At 40.9% G+C, this 20,304-nt stretch overlaps 1 protein-coding gene across 5 annotated transcripts; it reads left to right on the plus strand.

Annotated features, from left to right (window-relative positions):
- The first annotated feature begins 1,556 nt into the window (after positions 1–1,556).
- On the plus strand, positions 1,557–19,499 carry zufsp (zinc finger containing ubiquitin peptidase 1). 5 transcript variants are annotated; one of them, XM_030724695.1, is made up of 11 exons: positions 1,557–1,736; positions 8,731–9,211; positions 9,284–9,385; positions 12,530–12,640; positions 12,756–12,865; positions 13,101–13,269; positions 14,334–14,522; positions 15,489–15,654; positions 16,295–16,455; positions 17,919–18,139; positions 19,239–19,499. In XM_030724695.1, exons 2-11 carry the CDS (start codon positions 8,740–8,742, stop codon positions 19,284–19,286), a joined length of 1,749 nt encoding a protein of 582 aa, XP_030580555.1. In that variant the 5' UTR covers positions 1,557–1,736; positions 8,731–8,739; the 3' UTR covers positions 19,287–19,499. The 5 variants fall into 5 exon arrangements, with proteins under 5 accessions (XP_030580555.1, XP_030580558.1, XP_030580559.1 ...); XM_030724698.1 differs by having other exon boundaries at positions 12,533–12,640; positions 19,239–19,286; XM_030724696.1 differs by lacking the exon at positions 1,557–1,736 and adding an exon at positions 4,748–4,829 and having other exon boundaries at positions 19,239–19,286.
- The last annotated feature ends 805 nt before the right edge of the window (positions 19,500–20,304 follow it).

Genomic DNA, 20,304 nt, shown 5'->3' on the forward strand with positions numbered 1-20,304 from the left:
TCTCAGTACAAGTGGGGGTGCAACTATCGATTATTTTAGTATTCTATCGATTATTCCATCAATTAGTCAAGTAATCGGATGAGAAATCATTTTTGTATTAACAATTCATCTGCACATTTTAACTTACTGCAGCTTTTCTCTGTCACGTGTCAGACTCAAGGCCCGCGGGCCACATCCGGCCTGCATCTAATTTTATAAGGCCAGCGAGATGATTTCATTATTAACAGCTCGCGGGTAAATAGCGTAAATACTACAAATCCCAGGATGCACTGCAACAGCTGCCAGCAGGCCAAGAACTGTGCACCAACCGGTATTCCATATTGCCGATTGATCAGTGATCAGCGGATATACATCGGTCAGCACTTTTTACAGACATTTAAGCTGCCTGACCCCAAAAAAAGACCTGCGCAGGTACGTTGTGTGAGTCCCTCTAGTTTTTTCACTTCTTTGTACAAACATGGGGGAAGTAACCAGGCACAGAATATTAGACCCAATAAAATTATCAGGCCAACATTAACAGAGTTATGGCATTTTTTCTATAACGATGTCAGGGCTGCAGCTCCATCTGATGACTGCAAAACATTCAGCACAAACAGTAAATGTTTGTGCTGAATAATTAGGCTAACCCACTAGTGGTAATAGGGACAATTAGTCATCTAGTCGACTAGTCATGCACATCCCTACCACCACACCAAATTACTTTCCCCCCATAAAAGTCCCCCAAGTTCCTCCATTGATTCCAATGACAGCCTACCTGGTAGTACTACTTTGATGCTTACATTTCTTGTCCAGGTTTCAATTATGATATACTGAGTGTTCCTTTTCCATAGGCTCTATACTGAATTCCCTGTTTTATGAATGTTATGCACCCTCTTCCATTCCCCTCCCCCCGTCTCTCCATACATTCTCATATTCTTTAATAGCAAAGTCTAGAATGGGTCCAGGACTGGTTTCTCTGATATCTCTCTGGTTTCTTTCAGAAACTTTTGATAAATCCTTTAAACTCTTGTCCATTTACTGTTTAACTTTTGGCTCTCCACTGTAACATGATCAGATGGTCTCTGAGAATTTTAGATAGTGTCACCTCTCCAGACTATTTTTAGTTGTCTTGAAAAACTATTGGACTTAACTGGAGAGGAGATGTTGCTGAATTCTTCTCTGACAGTGTTGGCTGCTCTGTGTCCGCACCAAACTTCCATCGTCTCCTCTGCTCCTCCCTCCTCCTGACCCTGTCCTCTACGTAGACGTGTCCATGGTCCTCTACCTGAGACGACATTCTCGTCCTGTCTCAGACCAGCGTATGCCAGAGTCCGCGATCCAAACTCAGAACACCGTCAGTTTGTTTGTAATAGTTTCAATCTCGCGCCCTCCCTGGGCCCCATGTATTGAAGACTCTTTTTGCCACTTGAAACAAAGTGCAGATATAGGTAGAGAGTAAGTCATAATTATGAGGCGTAAAGAGGATTCTATCCAACTTTTTGGTATTTTTTAATAATTTGGTAATTATTTTATTATGAAATTTTGATTCCGGAAGTCGTGACAGCTGGAGGCGTGGTTTAACTGCGCTGCATGAATTCTGTGTTTGGACGCCGGGGGAAGGAAGGCAGAGCGTCTCCGCCACCATAGACATATATATATCTATATGTATATATATATCTATATGTATATATATATCTATATGTATACATGTCTGTGTTCGCCACATCCCTGTGAACGCTGCGTTCATTCACATCACCGTAAGTAGACCTGCGCTTCTTCAGCATACACACCGACACCGCCGAAAGGCTGTTAAAATGCTTCATGTGAGCGATTACTCAGTGGATTATTATGAACGTGGATCCACTGAAAAGCTCCTGAAAAGACTTTCAGTGTCTCCAAGATCAGCTTCATGGGACAATAAATAAGGAAGTTATCACAGTTTTAAGCAGAAAGTGCCGTTTCTTCAGCTACTGGTAAACAGCAGACGGTGTGACCCGGCAGTAAAATGTGATTTACCGTACTGACTGTAAATAAATGTCTTCTTTCTTGTACAAATTTAATGATTGTGGTGCCATTGGAAATCTTATTGTGAGCTTATGAGATTATATTAAGCAAATTCCAATATACAGTAATTTTAATTAAAAGAACTGTTTGAAAACAGTTGAAAATGCATGGCGAGGAACGGAAACGGATTGACCAATCAGAGAACACTATTTCGCTCACGTGACCAAATAACGCTGCCCCACGGGGAGTTCCGCATTAAAGAAAGCAAACTTCGCACCCCTGTCCACAAAAAACATAAAAGAAATAAACTCCCTCATTTTCAACTTCATTTGGAGAAATAAACATCATTATATTAGAAAAGCCGACATGATCAAAAGTTTTGAAGGAGGAGGAATAAAAGCAGTTGACTTTGAAACTACTGGTGGCTGCAGTCAGTAAAATGCAGCGAGGATATTGGTTCTCTTTACCCAAGTTTGTCTTTAAAAAATTAGGCGGCATAGATTTTCTTTTGAAATGTGACTTTGAGGTTTCTAAGTTACCAGTGAAACTTTGTGCCTTCCATCAACAAGTTCTGTTTTACTGGAAAATGATTTACAAACATAACTTTAGTCCACACAATGTCCCACTGTGGAACAACAGGGTGATTCTAAGGAGAAGAAAATCGATATTCATGGAAGCATGGATGGAAAAACAAATTTGGTCAATTGTTCATCTGTTAAATAAGGGGGATCTATTAAAGTATGAGGAATTTAGTGATAAATATAAAATAGTCTGTAGCCCTGATGATTATAGAAACGTAGTTGACAATATGTCTGTGTAGATTCTCAGTTATCCAGGTCATAGTAGTCTCTGGAGCTTGAAAAAGGCGACTGGACTTCTTTTTGTTTCTTGAAGACGTTTTTTTTTTCAAGCTCCAGAGAGTAGTTGACAATAATCCAGCTGCAATGATTAGTCTAATTTAGAAATAACTTAGATCAGACCCCAACCCCCAGATTGTATAAAGTGATCATCAATGGCATAAACTTTGTAGAGAAAAAATGTAATAACCTATTTTTGAGAAAACGTTTAATTGGTGAGATTTATCTTGGATCTTCTAAAAGAACACATTATTTAAAAAAAACTTTAACAAACAAGAAATTCGATCCATCAGAACTAAATTCCTGAAATTTCCAATCCCTCCTAAAGTCAAAGAAATCCATTTTAAAATTTTAAATGAAATTTATCCTTCGCAGGAATTTATTAAAAGAATATTCAAATTTGAAATTTGTTATCTTTGTAAATCATTGTTGGAATCAACAGAACATCTGTTTTTTCAGTGCGAGGTTGTGTGTAATTTTTGGAAAGAAATACATAACTGGTTGTTGTCTAAATCATAGTTACTTTTACCTGGAACGGGATCAAATATGTTATATCAATAAGAAACAAAAACGCTGAATAAGTTATGTTATATAGTTTGCCAAGTATTTCATCCATAAATGTCGTTGCACAAAATCGATTCCAAACAAAAAAGCATTAAAAAATGACTTTTCATTATTTTTGAAATCTTTAAAAAAAAATTAATACAACCCCTTTTCTCACTTATAGAAGAATCTGATTTGTTATAAACCTCGGGTTCTGTTTCTGTTCATAATTATACTGTGATCTCTTTCTGCTTATAGATACTAATAGCTCCATGTGAATATTTGTATATTATAGTTATCCTGTTATCAAAATCTGAATTTTGTAAGGAGGTATTATTTAAGATTTATTTTCTTAAAGATGTTTTAATGTGAAATGGTCATTGTTTTTTTTTTTGTTTTTTTTCCCTTTTTTCTTCTTATATAAGTGTGAGTTTGTACAAAACTGCATTTTTGTATTGATGGGGAGAAAAAAAAAAAAAAGAAGGCACACTTCTCGTTATCATATTTTGATGATTGGGCGGACAGACATTAAAGTAACTCCCTGTTGACATATAAAAGATGTCAAATCCAAAGCGCTGAATCCCAGCCAGAGCTGAAAGAAACAGCATATTATATAACAGTTTGACTGGCAGCCTGTTACAGTGATTCAATGTGGAGGCAAATGATTCAAATATCTAGTAGAAGAGGACTGTTGGTCTGATTGTTTTCATCCAGGTGACGTCTTATTTGTGTTTTTAAAGATGCTGTCACTACTGATCATACTCTGTTAGAGAGAACCATACTTGGCTTTCAGCAGTGTGTTTGTTCACCTGCCAAAATATCTATTGTTCAATACACAAGGCTTCCTTGATCATGGAAAAAATCATTACCACAATTATTTTGGTCAACGCTGAAATCACGATGACTCGTTAGCTTTGTAAACACTCGGACTGTTCCTGGGGGGAAAAATGGGACTGACCGACTGATCTGAAAGTATGACGCACTCAGATCTGACGTTACATTTTAGGCCTGTTCAATGGACAGTGTTAAAATATCTGAGACCATTAATAATCACATTCTTCTGTAATGACTCACACTTTAAATGCTGCGTAACTTTGCAGCATTGTGAACACTGCACGTTAAATATATGAAAACAGCTTACTGCAAGCAATGTTTACGCATCATTAAAATATGAGAAAAGTGTGGCCTATTGTGCTGCGCATCATGAACGATGCTCGTTATTCTGCAATTTATGACACACCTCTTAATAAAAGTTCAAATCTAAAATGATAATGAAACAGTGCAAACATCCATTTCCTTCTCTGATCCGGGGCGGGGTTGCGGGGTCGCAGGGTCGCAGCCTGAGCAGTGCAGCCCAGACCTCCCCCTCCCCCAGGCCTCCTCCTCCAGCTTACCCCTGATTCACAGTTCAGTGCTGGGTCTGTGTAGATCTACGATGTAACCTACGTAAGTGTCCGGTGTTGTGCCAAAAAGTGATTTCCGGTATTTGCCAGAAAATGATTCTCTATTTAAACAGCTGTAAATGACTTTTTGACCTATAATCTGTGAAACATGTCAAACATCTCTCATGAATGAAGCCATTTTGAGTGAGAAGCAACATTTCTGTCACACAGTAAACGTTGCAACCACTTTTTGCCAAAGGAACTTTTATATTTTTATTCATCAGGACTGTCATTAACATTAAAAATGGCTTTTAAAAGGGAAATCTAGCCAAGAAGGCTGTAGAAATTACAACACAGCCTCTCTATGTACCAGTTCCAAGAGATGGAAATTCAATTCCAGTCAATTTCATTTCTATAGCACCAAATCACAACAAACAGTCACCTCAAGGTGCTTTATATTGTAAGGTCCCTACAATAATACAGAAAAAACCCAATAACCAGAATGACCCCTATGAGTAGCACTTGGTGACAGTGGGAAGGAAGAAACCTCCAGCAGAACCAGGCTCAGGGAGGGGCAGTCATCTGCTGTGAGGGGGAAGAGACAGGACAGAAGACACACTGTGGAAGAGAGACAGAGATTCATAATTACTCATGCAGAGTAGGGTATAAACAGAGTGAAAAGAGGTGAATGAAAAGAAACAGTCAGTGCATCGTGGGAACCCCCCAGCAGCCTAGGCCTATAGCAGTATAACTAAAAGAGGGTTCAAGGTCACCTGATCCAGCCCTAACTAAAAGCTTGATCATAAAGGAAAGTTTTAAGTCTAATCTTAAAAATAGAGAGGGTGTCTGTCTCCTGAATCTAACTTCAGTTTTATCTGAATTTAGAAGCAGGAAATTAGAGGTCATCCAGGCCTTAATGTCTTTAAGACATTCCTGCCGTTTAACTAATTGATGTGTGTCATCTGGCTTCATTGATAGGTAAAGCTGAGTATCATCTGCATAACAATGAAAATTGATGCAGTGCTTTCTAATAATACTGCCTAAGGGAAGCATGTATAATGTAAATAAAATTGGTCCTAGCACAGAACCCTGTGGAACTCCATAATTAACCTTAGTGTGTGAAGAAGACTCCCCATTTACATGAACACATTGGAGTCTATGAGATAAATATGATTCAAACCACTGCAGTGCAGTACCTTTAATACCTATAGTATGCTCTGATCTCTGTAATAAAATGTTATGATCAACAGTATCAAAAGCTGCACTGAGGTCCAACAGGACAAGAACAGAGATGAGTCCACTGTCAGAGGCTCTAAGAAGATCATTTGTAACCTTCACTAATGCTGTTTCTGTACTGTGATGAATTCTGAAACCTGACTGAAACTCTTCAGATAAACCGTTCCTCTGCAGATGATCAGTGAGCTGTTTTGTGCTACACAGCCAACTAATAAAGACTGATTGATCATTTTTAAGACTGAAGCATCAATAATTGGAAGGACTTCTTTGAACAGTCTAGTAGGAATGGGATCTAATAAACATGTTGCTGGTTTGGAGGAAGTAACTATTGAAGTTAACTCTGAAAGATCAACTGGAGCCAAAGAGTCTAAACAAATACCAGCAGTGCTGAAAGCAGCCGAACATGAAGAATAATCTTTGAGATGGTTATGAATCATTTTTTCTCTAATGTCTAAAATTTTATTTGTAAAGAAATCCATGAAGTCACTACTAGTTAAAGTGAAAGGAATACTCGGCTCTACAGAGCTCTGACTCTTTGTCAGCCTGGCTACAGTGCTGAAAACAAACCTGGGGTTGTTCTTATTTTCTTCAATTAATGATGAGTAGTAAGACTGAATATTCTTAGTAATAAACGACCTACAAATCAGCTGCAATGCTAGCAGTGTAAAAGACACGTGGCAGCAGATATGCCAATTCTCATGACAATGTGACACATACACAAAGCTTCATTTGGTAGTATTGGTATGGCTCAATAGGTTTCTTATTAAAAAAAAAAAATCCTCATACTTGCAGCAAATAAAAGTATCTGTTAAAATATGGTGCTCCCAGCCTGCCCCTGACCTGGTTAATTATACTCTGCTGATTATGCTACAGACGGTGCTGAGGACACCCCAGACCCCAGGCACCAGGAACCACGCCATGTTCAAAGACACATCACCTTTATTCTGAAGCTCAGTTTGAACTCCAGCAGCGTGCCTGACCACGTTCACATGCCTCAGTGTGTTGAGTTGCTGCTGTGTAATTGCTGATATCTGCATTAATGAGCAGTTCACCAGGTGTTCCTGATGAGTGTATGTCTGTCATAGGCAAATGTCAGCTGATCTGTGAGGCTTTTGTCGGTCGTGGTTCAGGTTCCCCTTTTACCTTTTTACCCTCAGGGTGGCCCTGGCTGGAAATTTTAAATCCACTTTTTGAAATAATCCACAAAAATCAAAATAATCCATTTTCCTGAAATAATCCACTGGATTTGAGTAGGGTTCGTTTCAAAGTTTTATTCCCACAAAGTGTTACAAAAAGCAAGAAAGCAAGCAAGTGTACAGCCTTAAGCGGTTAGTCCATCAAAAAGAGAAGCAGCACAGGCAGAGAAAAAAGCTGCTCCAACGGCGAAAAACAGGGCAATTATACCCTGTCCACGGGACTTTCCTCCACCCCAAATTAATATGCATAAGTTGTTTCCCTTTGATATTTGATCCTCACCCCATCAACTTTTGGGCACCCTTGACTCACTTTAGGACACATGATTACGGCTGCACCTCACAGGTCTAGCTCTTCGGTCACAACAGTTCAAACAGAGGTCACCAATGATAACCTTTTCTACTCAAACATCCATTAAGATAAGATCACCAGTCCCCCACTTAGGCAGGTTTTTATTCCTTCCCCCTCTTTTGGCTGTAAAACTGCAAGGGGCCCACAGAGCTCCCTTTTTTGGGAGCGCACCTGCTGTAAAACTGGACTGAAACATGACGATAGGGTACAAGTGTCAAATAAGACAGTGCTTAAGTGGGCAACTCTTCAAAGGCCCCAAACACACACACAGGTCCTATCCCCACCTCAGTGACCCAAAAACATAAAGCACTCAGCACGCTGGTGTGTGTGTGTGTGTGTCCTAAAAGTGGCGCCTGGTACTTAAGATAAAACTAACAACCCCAGGCGTTTATGTGAAAGTAATATAAGGTGTAAGAATAATATGTGCACATGTGATAAAACTAATAACACTACAAATATAAGTAATGAGTAATACAAGTAAATATATCCCCATATAATAATAAATGTATATAGTGATTAATAGAGTTAAGACCCATTCTAAAGCCACACTCTACCACGTGAGTAAATCACTGCTAACAAATAGGGAAAGTCCCTTTTTACACAAGTGAAGAATAATTACTGCTAATAGTGGGGGAAAGGGTATAAACAGTATACAAGGACACCTGAGGAGAGAGAGAGAAAGTACAACCAGTGTAAGGGGGGAGAGTTCAAACAGTACAAAGAGTATATAAAGGGTAAGAATTCAAAGAGGGGAGAGACAGTATAGAGCAGGGGTAGGGAACTCCAGGCCTCGAGAGCTGGTGTCCTGCAGGTTTTAGATGTGTCCCTGATCCAGCACACCTGAATCAAATGGCTGAATTACCTCCTCAGTCTGCAGTCAAGTTCTCCAGAGTCCTGCTAATGACTTCTATATGTGACTCAGGTGTGCTGGATCAGGGACACATCTAAAACCTGCAGGCTCTCGAGGCCTGGAGTTCCCTACCCCTGGTATAGAGAGTATAAGGGACTGTGAAGGGAAGAATGGTACAGGCAGTGAATGGAATATATGTATAGAGGCAAGTACCCACTACTACCTTAGGGGAAAAGTATATGTGCTGGATGAAAGTAGCAATACATTTCCTACACTTTCTACAATTCTGTTACTGTTCGGTGTGATAACAAGCTTATCTGTGGACTCTCTGCAGGCAGCCGCCATGCTGACGTGTGAAATCTGTGGTGAGGAGATGTTGCTAGAGGAGGACATGAAGACACATCTCCTTCTCAGTCACCTGGAAAATGACATGTGCTGCCCACTCTGTTGCTTGTCTGGGGTTTCCTTCGATGAACTCTGTTTCCACATCACATCTGCACATCCAGAGGAACGTCACCGAGAACAGGCTCACCGTACATCCAGGACAGAGCGCTCCGCAACACACTCTGCTGCAGGAGCGAGCAAGAGTTCCCAGGCCTGTCAGTCAGGCTCAGCTGGACACAGCTGTGATGGAATACACAGCTGTGTCAGTGTCCCAACAGACTCAGTGCAGCCTAGACACAAAACCACGCCAGGTGGTGCATACTCATCTCCTGGGAAGCCAGCATCTATCACTTCAATTTTGGAAACACAGAAGTCGGTCGAATCTGACGAGAATGCAGTCAAACTGAAGGAGCTGCCTCTTTCAAGAAAAGGTGACACTTTTTCAAATCCTTTGTGAGATTTTGAAGCCAGCATCAAATTGAATTGCCTTGCATTCTTTCCAGAGAGGCTTTTCTCTTGCCCTATGTGCAACCTGGTCTGCAGTAGCAGCTTCGTCCTGCAGGAGCATGTAGAGTTGCATCTGCAGGATCAGTGCTCAGCTGAAGGTAACTGACATTTGCTTCTTGTGTTGCCCTCAGTCAGTTTCTGTCTGATTTCTCTGAGTTTTTATCTGATTTAGCTCAGATAAAGTAATCATTATGGTGACTTTAAACCAAAGAACACAAAGCAGGTGAGCTACTGCAAACATCATTGCATTGTCAGAATATACTGTCCCAGTTGGTCCATAACATCTAGAAGAAGCTAGAATCCTCTATGGGTGACAAGAAGCCGATCCATTTCTTTCACTTATGTAAAAAGGCATGTCCCTGAGACCTTGGTGAGAGTCGTCCTCTCCATCATTTCCCTCACAATCTCCATCCGTGGTTTAAGACTTGGAGCGCCTTGAAGCGATGGTTTGGCACTATATAAATAAAATTGAATTGAATTGAGGGTCAGGTTTATGCCACTTCTTTGTGATATACATATATTTTTTAACAAGCAATGAGCAATATTTTGCATAAATACCAGTCCTTTTTAACAACACCTTCCTCCTTAACTACTGGCAGGTACAATACCACTACAACGACTTCATAACCTAGCACCTTTCTTAGACATGCTGTCTACAAACTCTTTAATTTTACTGCATGTCCAAAATACGTAGGAGTACTTGGCAGTCATGTGACCACACTGTCTCCAGCATTGCTGTGGTGACTGAGATGGCTTTCTTTTGATGTAAGATGTAACAACAAAGCACATTAGATTATTTTCCTACCAAATTTTCACCATTTCCTTGAACTTGTTGACATATGTTGTCATCACCATAAAAGGCGAATCCTCATCAGCTATTTCTGCAATTAATTCCTTTTCCCATCCATCCATTCGCTTCTGCTCATCCTGTTCGGGGGGGCTGCAGCCTATCCCAGCTGTCACAGGGCGAGAGGCAGGGTACACCCTGAACAGGTCGCCAGCCTGTCACAGAGCTAACACTCTTTTTTCCCATTTTGTTTTAATTTACTTGGTTTAATTACGTTCTGTTTCTGAAGGCCTTGGTATAATTTATAGATAATTTTCCCATTAATCTGTTTAATGCTTCACCTTTATTCCACCACTGCTTGAAACGGATATCACTTATTCTTGGTTTGATCCAGGGCAGGCCAGCTTAGGAGCTTAATGTCACCCTCCGTATTATGTTGTTTTATAATTATACCCAATATTTTCATCATCTGCTTAATGTTTGTACTTGAAAAGTCCTGATGTTCATTTCTGTGTCTTCCCATCTTGCTTGATGCAATGGACAGCATGGACCTCAAATCTGGTAGACATTCCTGCTTTGTCTTTATTTAGTTGGAGTTTTTGGTATCTGACCCTCAGTTTTGTGCCAACCCAAATGAATCGAGATATCAGTTTGTCCCATGTTCTGTATTGTGCTTCTGGAATAATTTATGGAATGGACATTCATCTTAATTACTTCACTTCACAGTTACAATTACTACTACTTCAATTTGGTAATTAATTGGCATCAAATGTTTTATCAAGTTTATTTCAGTTTATTTTTTAATTTTACCTCTGCCAGGTATTTGATTGCTTTTCCATCCCATTTAATATTATATTTCTACAGATCACAACATTTTATTACAGAGATTAGAGCTTGCTATAGGTATTAAAGGTACTGCACTGCAGTGGTTTGAATCATATTTATCTCATAGACTCCAATGTGTTCATGTAAATGGGGAGTCTTCTTCACACACTAAGGTTAATGATGGAGTTCCACAGGGTTCTGTGCTAGGACCAATTCTGTTTACATTATACATGCTTCCCTTAGGCAGTATTATTAGAAAGCACTGCATCGATTTTCATTGTTATGCAGATGATACTCAGCTTTATCTATCAATGAAGCCAGATGACACACATCAATTAATTAAACGGCAGGAATGTCTTAAAGACATTAAGGCCTGGATGACCTCTAATTTCCTGCTTCTAAATTCAGATCAAACTGAAGTTCTTGTACTCGGCCCCACAAATCTGAGTTTTTTTTCTATTTTAGTTAATTATGCCAGCTTAACCAGGTTGGATAGGGAGTGTTGGTACACATTTTCAGGTCAGGTCCACTGGGTTCTGGTCTGAAGTCTGTCTTGCTGACACCAGGGCTTTCAGAAGCTTTCCACTCACCATGGTCTTGTTGAAGTGCAAATGGTAAATGGACTTTTCTACTCAATTTGAGGACTGAAATTGCTTTCATACTATAAGTCTCATTCACCCATACAAGCTTTGCATAGACTTAGAGAAAACCCTGGGATGCATGGAGAATATCTCAGGGTTTAGTGACTAGCCCAAAATTACTTCAACATGCTGACTAAGTGTAAAACTTTGCTCCTGAGAGCCTGACCATTCTGGACAAAGCTTTTCACTGAGCTTTGTTTTTCTGTATCCATCTTTCTTTCATCCATACTGGTCTAGTCCCTGAAACAAAAAATGCAATGCTGCCATCACCTTGTTTCACTGTGGGAATGAAGATAATTAAATAATTTTCATTTCCTGGTATTGTGTCCAAATATTCCAATTTTTGTGTCTTCAGACCAGAGAATTTTCCTGCTAAAGATCTAAGAGCTATTCAGCCCATTGAAAAACTCCTGCCAAGTTGTCATGTGCCATTTAATAATGAATGGGTTTTTCTCCCACTTTCACAATCCACCTCTTAACCCTGTGGCTGCTCTGCACAGTTGGGCCAGTCGGTGTTTCAGTGACACTTCTTGGGTTTTTATACACTTTTTTCAAACTACAAACTGAAAATACTGTAGGTTGAACAACCAATTTAGGTCCAGGTCAAACACTAGCTTCAGTGTGTGTGTAAGCACACACTGAAGCTAGTGTGTGCTTACACACTAGCTTCAGTATTACTTGTACTTGCTTTTCTGTGGCAGCTAGGCTCCCTGACCCTCAGTAACATCACAGCAGATGAGATAATCAACAAAAAAAGGCCTGTTCGTCTCATGTAACCCTTTTTAGGCACGTGTTGCATGAAGGGCTTCCACTGGAATTTTCATCTTAGGGAAAAATGCTGCAGACTAACTTTTTAAGGTGTGTCTACAGGTAGACCAGAGGAGAGCCTTTTTAGCATGTTTGTCTCAGTGACCGGCCTCTGCAGTGTGTTTATATTCAAGTATTCAAAGGTTGCTTGACTTAAATAGAGCTTCTAATCTGTTTTGTAGAAGCAAGGAGATTTGAGTGCCCCGTGTGCTCTGTGGTTTGCAGTGACAGCTTTTCTCTTCAAGAACACGTAGAACTACATTTAGACCAAAGGGCAGCTGTGAGCGGTGCAGGTACTTTACTGTATAAAATTAGCTTAGCTCTCTAATATTTAAAACGCATTTTTCTTCAATCTTTTCCACTGTCAGCTTAAACCTCCTAAACGTTGGTTTCCCTCTGATGCCACAGGAAGCCCTGCCTTAGACCTGAAGCTGGCCAAACAGCTTCAGCAGGAGGAGGAGCACAGGAGGAGGCAGGAAGAGGCCCTGCGGGAGAGGCAAGAGTTCAAGAAGCTGCAGGTTTGCATTGTACAATAAGTTAAATCTACTGTAAAGAGATGAAACAAATGGGAAAAATGGGCCTACGTCTAAATATAGTTGTTTAAAATAAAAGGTGAAAACACATACTGTACAAACAATTTGGCTCTGTATAAATAAAATTGAATTGAACATAACCCACAGTTTTTATGGCATTATCGAAGTCTTCCACGTTGCAGTGACTCCTCCTGCACTGCCATTTCTGTTACCCTTTCAGAGGCAGTTTGGTTTGGATGGCAGAGGGGGCTACCGCAGACAGATGGAGATGAGCATGGAGAGGGCTGTGACCAGTGGCATTCTGGCTCCTGTAGAGTTCCACAGGAAGAGGGCTGAAATGATGGAGTCTCTGGCTTCTGGCATTGATGATGGCAGAACCAGAACTCAGGGTATGGAACCACGACTCCTGCTGCACTGAGCCAATGCTGATGAAGGAGGTTCTGTCTGTGTTGTTCACTCTGACTTTGGCATTTAATATTACCACTATGTTGAATGACAAAAGGATGCAATTAATTGTGGATTATGAACATATGAACCAATAGACCTTGGATACCTGGTCCTTGTGCAGAGTTAAACACCTACTGATTGGTAGAACTGCTCTTCCTGCAGCTATTAGCCAGTGCTTTTGTCTCCCATCTTTATGAACTCATACAGACTACTTCCTTATTTGTTCAGGCAGTGCTATTTCTTCTTTTTTTTTAAGTTTGCCAGTAAAATAACTTTCATGGAATCACATTTTTTCCCTGCACTCGTTTCAATCCCACTGCTTATGGTTTCTCAGATGTGCTGGAAGATGACAGTGACTTGTAGCTTCTGCTCTGGGTCCTCTGATTATATACCAGGTCAAACTAAAGCTTTTTGAAAGCTCCTATAAATGGGAGAATGGCATCAGACCTATTATGCAGTCTTGCTGGGGTTTATGATTGCACTGGATTTCCAGTGCACACTAAATACATCTGTAGGTCTCTAGAATGAGATTGTGAACACCTCTAGAAAATGGAATGAAATTTTAGCTTTCAGGGAGAAATTCACAGTAAATGGAATGCCTTGACTGTAGATGTCAAAAGTTCAGGACAGTGTTTGTCATCTTCTCTCAAAATGTAAAGGAGCCCACCCACCACTTTAATCATCCGTCCATCCGTCCGTCCATCCATCCGTCCATCCGTCCGTCCATCCATCCATCCGTCCATCCATCCATCCTCTTTGTGGAATTTTGTACCGTTACAGCCCGGGTCATCACCTTGTTGCTGTGTGGATTTCTTTGGCACACCAAAGAAGAGACCCACACATAACTGTGTGTTGACCAGCTGTGGCGGCTGTTGAAGTGTTTTACACTGATTGTGTGTCACTGTTAATTCCATAAATATTATTATTTTGAAACACTGCTACTTAGCTGCTGCTGAAAATAAACTGAGCTGACCTTGACATGCGTTCTGTTCACCTGTCTGTGCAGGTGTGATCGGGGCATTATGTAACTACTATCAGACCGAAGGCAGAGATGTGGCTCACGTGTGGCTGAGCGCTGACACCGATCACTACTGCTCCTCAGCGGGGGATAAAGGCTGGGGCTGTGGATACAGGAACTTCCAGATGCTGTTCTCCGCTCTGCACAGAATAGACTCGTATTCTTGCTCCCTACAAGGTGCACAGTGACCTGCATTATATAAACAAACCTTGGAGCAACTTAGCAATGGACTAGTTACACATTTGTTTCACTTGAAATAACATTAAATGGATGATTGCATTAATCAGTGACTGATTAAAAAGCTTATTTCAGCTGCTCCCGTCACACAGCAGGTAGCTCTGCAGGCTCGATTTGGCAGACTTTTCCATCGGATGCTCTTCCTGATGCAACCCCAGCGGGGATGTGTGGCTCTGGCTGGAAATGAATCCGTGACCTTTTGCTTGCTCAGTGAATGTGTAAACCACAACACTGTGGAGCCACTGAATAATTATTGGACTGGTTCTTGTATAGCACTTTTCTACTCGAGCACTCAAAGCACATTATACAACATGCCTCATTCACCCAAACACTTTTTCTATCTAACATTCACACAGTCACACTGCGACTAATGGATTGAGAGCAACTCAGGTTCAATATCTTGCCAAAGGAGGCTGGAGCAGCCAGGGATTGAACCACCAACCTTCCAGTTAGTAGATGACCTGTTCTACCTACTGAGCCACATCCACCCTGAAATATGATGGTAGAATGGGTGACGTCTCAGAGCGAACACCAGCAGTTTTCCTTTCTTTATTACTTACAAGTTTTTCAAAAACACAGGTACTTGAAAACACTATTGAACAAAAATATATCAAGAGAAGTCCGTAGCAGCTGAGCAAACACAAAAGCTTTTAAAACTACAGCAGCTGGTGTGCTCCGTTCCCATTTTAAAAAGTGTTGACTAGAGGAGGAGGAGGTGAAACAGCCTTTTTTAGTGGCAGCAGATACTGGGACAGGGGCCAGTTTCCCTCATCTGATATTATGTTTTTATGTTGTCAAATAAATTTGATCAGGCCCCACATTATTTACATGTTGCATTTTGTTTTGATTGACATTTGCCACGAGAAATGTATTTAATGTTTTTGTTGCTCCGGTCCTATTTTCTAGAGAGGCTAGTGCCTAGTATCCCTCAGCTGCAGAGTCTGATTGAGGAGGCTTGGAAAGAAGGACTAGATCCACAAGGTGCATCTCACTTCAACCAGCAGCTTCAGGGAACACGAGCCTGGATCGGCGCCACAGAGATCTACGCCCTCCGCACGTCCCTGGGAATCAGGTGAGCAAGGCTGTGCTAAAACATACAACACAATACCAAGGGTTTAAAAAAAGCTGTATTGGTCTTATGTCAACCGCTTTATGATTTCCTACAAAATCACAAAAAACAATAAGCCATTCTGTGACGGGGAGTTTTTCAGAGTGTGTTTGGCGTACCAATCTGCCCTGGGAGAAAAAGAAGCATTCGGGAATGTGCCCCTCTTCAGGAAAACCGTAACAAGACAAATCAAAGACATTGTGGGAAAACTGGAGCTTCAGCTGAAAAGCAAAACTGACAATTGAGTCTTTCTCCTTGGCTCTGGATGAGAGCTGTGATCATCTTTGTGTGTGGGATACTGAGAGTTTGAGATTACGGAGACGCTGGGGCTCAATTAAAGGGGGGTTGGACAAAAGACTTGCTGTGGAAGAGAGCCAGAGATTAGTAATTCTAATGATTAAATACAGAGTGTAGAGTAAATATGGTGACTGAAAAGAAACAGTGCATTATGGGAATTCCCCAGCAGCCTAGGCCTATAGCAGCATAACTAAGGCTAAGCATTGTTGTTGAGAGCTTAAACCTGCTTTATGGACCCTCACAAAGGACCGGGTAACATATCAGTAACACATTATGCAAAGTAAACTTGTTCTAATTGTGCTTTCAGTGCCAGCATCATTGACTTCCACATGCCAACGGGCCCTGGTGATACCCACCCCCAGCTGTTTGACTGGGTAAAGCAGTACTTCAGTCAGTCCAGCAGGGGCAGCAGACTTCCATCTCGACTCATCCAGACCACCCTGCCCCCACTTTACCTGCAGCACGAAGGTAAAGAGCACCACCACCTTTCATGTTTGTGCTGTGACCTGAACTGAAAGGTCAATAATGTGGGCAGTGGTTTTCACTGTGGTATGATTATGGAGCAGTCTACCTGAAAGGCATTTTGGGGAGAACATTAATAGTTTTTACCTGTTTCCTGATTACAGCAGTCCTCTCAGCCAATAAGACTTTTGGCACAGTTTTAACTTTGAGGAGCGTACATAACTGTAGAGCATTCTCAGTGAGCTTCATGAGGTCGGCAGCTGGAGCCTTTGTAACATTATTTTTTAAATAGCAGAGCTGATCTCCCATTCAAGGTCATCTCCAGATGGCTTCAAACACCTGCACTTTAATTTCACCATAGAACTCACACTGCTGTGCCGGTGATGAGGGCCAGGCAGGTTTTGGATAAAAATTCCACAAGCAGAGCATCAGATGAGGAACGAGACCGGATGTATACTTTTTTGTGTGTCTGTTCTTAACATTCAGAAATGAGAAAAATCAGGTGAAAAGAGTACAGTTTAAACACACTGGAGAAGAACTTGGACAGATGACCCCCCCTCCCTGAGCCTGGTTCTGCTGGAGGTTTCTTCCTGTTAAAGGGAGGTTTTCCTTCACACTGTCACCAAGTGCTTGTTTGATGGTTGGGGTTTTCTGTTATCACTGTAGGGTCTTTACCTTAGAAATAAATAAAATTGAATTGAAAGAACACACTATGTACACTGAGCACTTGTTGGCTGATAAGTGTTTATATGCTCCCATTAGGATTCATTTTCAAAAAACATGGAATTTCATTTCACTGTTATGCAGATGACTCACAAACCTGTTAGGACCTCACCAACACTCAAAACCTTAAACTAATTTTTATTCTTTAGGCTGTTCAGGATATTAGTCAGCATTTGTTTTTAAACATCCTTTTAAATAAACCGACTTGATTCACTTTCCTCCAAATCATCTCAGAGCATCTCTGTTTGGTTTAAGTCAGCCATCTGAGGCAGCACCCTATCAGCCAACAGCACCTGCCTCTTGGAGAAGGTCTCAGATCAGCAGGATGAGGTCTTAATCAATCCCTTTTGCCAAGAGGTGTTACACTTGCATGGGATTATTAAGGGTGGCATAAGGTTGATAGGTGAGGGTTGTCAGGTGGGCACCCTCCATCTTCAGTGTTTCATTCGTTTGTTAATAAGGATGATTTTTTTCAGTGTGAAAATTCCTGTAACTTTCCAGTAACAACACTTCAGTCTGTGAGGTGGGAAACAAGCTGAGGCTTATTGTCTTTGGCTCTTTGCGTGTAAACATGACCAGCATTGTGATTGTCTTCTATGAAAGGCCATCCAGGAATGTCAGTATTTAAATGGAGGTTTCCTTATTTCCTTTGTTGGCTGTTGAATGTATTTAGATAAGCCTAAAAGAGCCATTCTACAAGCTTGTTCTTCACTGGTCCTCTCTCTTCACTATGTCTCCTGCTGTAGGTCATAGTCGCTCCATTATTGGCTTAGAGCAGAAGAACAGTGGAAGCCTGTGCCTCCTGCTGCTGGATCCCGGTTCCTCACCATCACACACCAGGAAGCTTCTGAGCAGGGACACCGTCTCCACAGCCATCCGCAGCATCAGGAAGTTCCCCACAAGCTTAAAGCACAAACAGTACCAGGTGGTGGCAGCACAGGGGGTGCTGTCAGCTGCAGAGAAGCAGGTGAGCTGTTTCAGAGAACAAAGAACAGTGTTTTGTGATTTGAGGGTTAACTCACACTGGCTGACAGAGGAAGTCCAGCCAGTGTGGTAAAACAGCATCTGTTAGGCAAAATGTTAGATATTTTTAATAAAAGGACAGAACAAGCATCTATTACTGAGGCACAGTTGTAGTTTCCTAAAAAAAAAAAAAAGTACATCTAATCAGATCTGCAGATAATTTCATTCTTTCACTGAAAATTATACAAACAGTAAATCAAAGCTGTAAACCAAGAAATGCTTTGATAAATACCTGCTCATTCTGAATTTGAATAATAATTTCCCTTCTTGCCTGGTGCAGGATTTTAGCCGTTTAGGGACCCTTCTGTTATATTTTCACTCTGTAATATTCTAAAATGTTATCAATGGCCATGCGTTGCATTCACAGATGTGCAAGTTAAGTGGTGCCATATGCACTCATGCCATCATGCATGCTATGTGCTGATATCTGTCCATTAGATCAAGCATAGATGATTCCGTGTTTGCTCGGACTGTGGGACAGTTTTCCGCCTCACTTGAGTCCATGTTGAGTGAGCTCTGAGCCAGAGGAGGTGGTGCTGGTTTTTTTGTCAGCTGTTTTCTGTACAGTACAGAGTTTACGTGCATTATGCAGAAATGAACTGTGGTCATGGCAGCAGTGCCGCCTGATTACCTGGAGATTTATTGGTCTTCAGTTTATTTCTTGTGTACAGTGATTTCCTGGAACCTCTCGTTATGATATTGTGTACCATGGGTAAGCTGACTGGTATTTATGTATGAGTTCTGTGGCCTATTTAAGTAATTTTACACTACAGGTCAAGTTCAGCCTTTAGTGCATTCTGTGGACTTTAAGCTCTTTACTCAGACCCTGTTTTATTAGAGGTTGAGTGTCCAAGGATGCTTCCACACACAGAGCAGGGACAAAACAACGACCTTGCTGCTACTGAGGAAGAGCAGGTCCATGAAATTCATTTAGTTAGGAATCATGAAGCAAACAGAAATGGGAAGTTTACTTATTGACTGAACCTTGTTTGTGCCGCTCAAAAACAAGACCTGCTCCATGAACCTGTTTGTTTGTTTTACAGATGAGGATCTTGAACTCCAGGATATTGTGTGCTGAAAGGATCCCATGAGCAAAAGTGTTCTTTTTCCTATTTATTTGATATCTTTGTGCCTCCAGTAGTGCAGGGGTTAACACCCCCTCCTCTGGAGTTGTAAAGCAAACATGTGGTGCTGCCTGCTGTGGTGACCTTTGTGCCCGGGGAGCTGCCAAAAGTGGCTTCTTATTTTTTTGAGGTCTTTCTTCTGGAACTATTGTTTATTAATTTGTGAATAAATGTTTTCAGTGTTTTTAACAAACTCTCCATGCTGCCTGGTTATTTAGCTGTTAATGATCGACTGTCATTAAAGAGCCGTGTGCCTGACCCAGCAGGGGCGAGGTTAAAGCAAAAAGAGAAACAACAATGGAACCATAAACGCCAATCACAGAGGTGTGGCCAGAAACCTCAGAAACATGAGCTCGAGAGCTGGATAGCTGCAGGTGAAAGAATAATAATTTACTCTTAAGTGCATTGTTCCATGATCGTATGAGTGACATTATCTTTAATCAAATTCTTTCCCAAGATTACTTCCCTGGTTTTATATAAATACTATTGTGTACTTTCTGTTAAACATATGTGTGTTGTTTATTTTGAACCATGAAGGAGCTTCATCAAATCATATACATAACTTTTTTCTATTTAACAAAACCTGAAACCTCATCAGAACTGGAACGGCTTGTGCTCAAGCAAACAGGCCTGTTGTGGGTTATATAGCTTTAAATTTTGTTTAGTTGGTGACTCTTCCTCCTGTACTTTGACCCAATCAATGAGGTGTCCTAGCTTAACAGAGGGTTTTTTTTGTTTTTTTTTTAAAGAGCAACAACACTTTAAGACTTATTCCCCACTGCTGTGTAATCCATGAAAGTAAATGTAAATGTTACTAAGAAATGATCAGACAGGAGGGGGCTTTCAGGGAATACTGTTAAGTCTTCAGTTTCTTTATATTGTATTCCTTTACATTTTGAGAGAAGCCAATTGAATCTAACAATAGATTAAATGCAGTGTTGAGGCTGTCATTCTCAGCATCTACATGGATGTTAAAATCACCCAC

The sequence above is a fragment of the Archocentrus centrarchus genome, unplaced genomic scaffold, assembly GCF_007364275.1.
Source record: "Archocentrus centrarchus isolate MPI-CPG fArcCen1 unplaced genomic scaffold, fArcCen1 scaffold_40_ctg1, whole genome shotgun sequence".
NCBI lineage: Eukaryota > Metazoa > Chordata > Actinopteri > Cichliformes > Cichlidae > Archocentrus > Archocentrus centrarchus.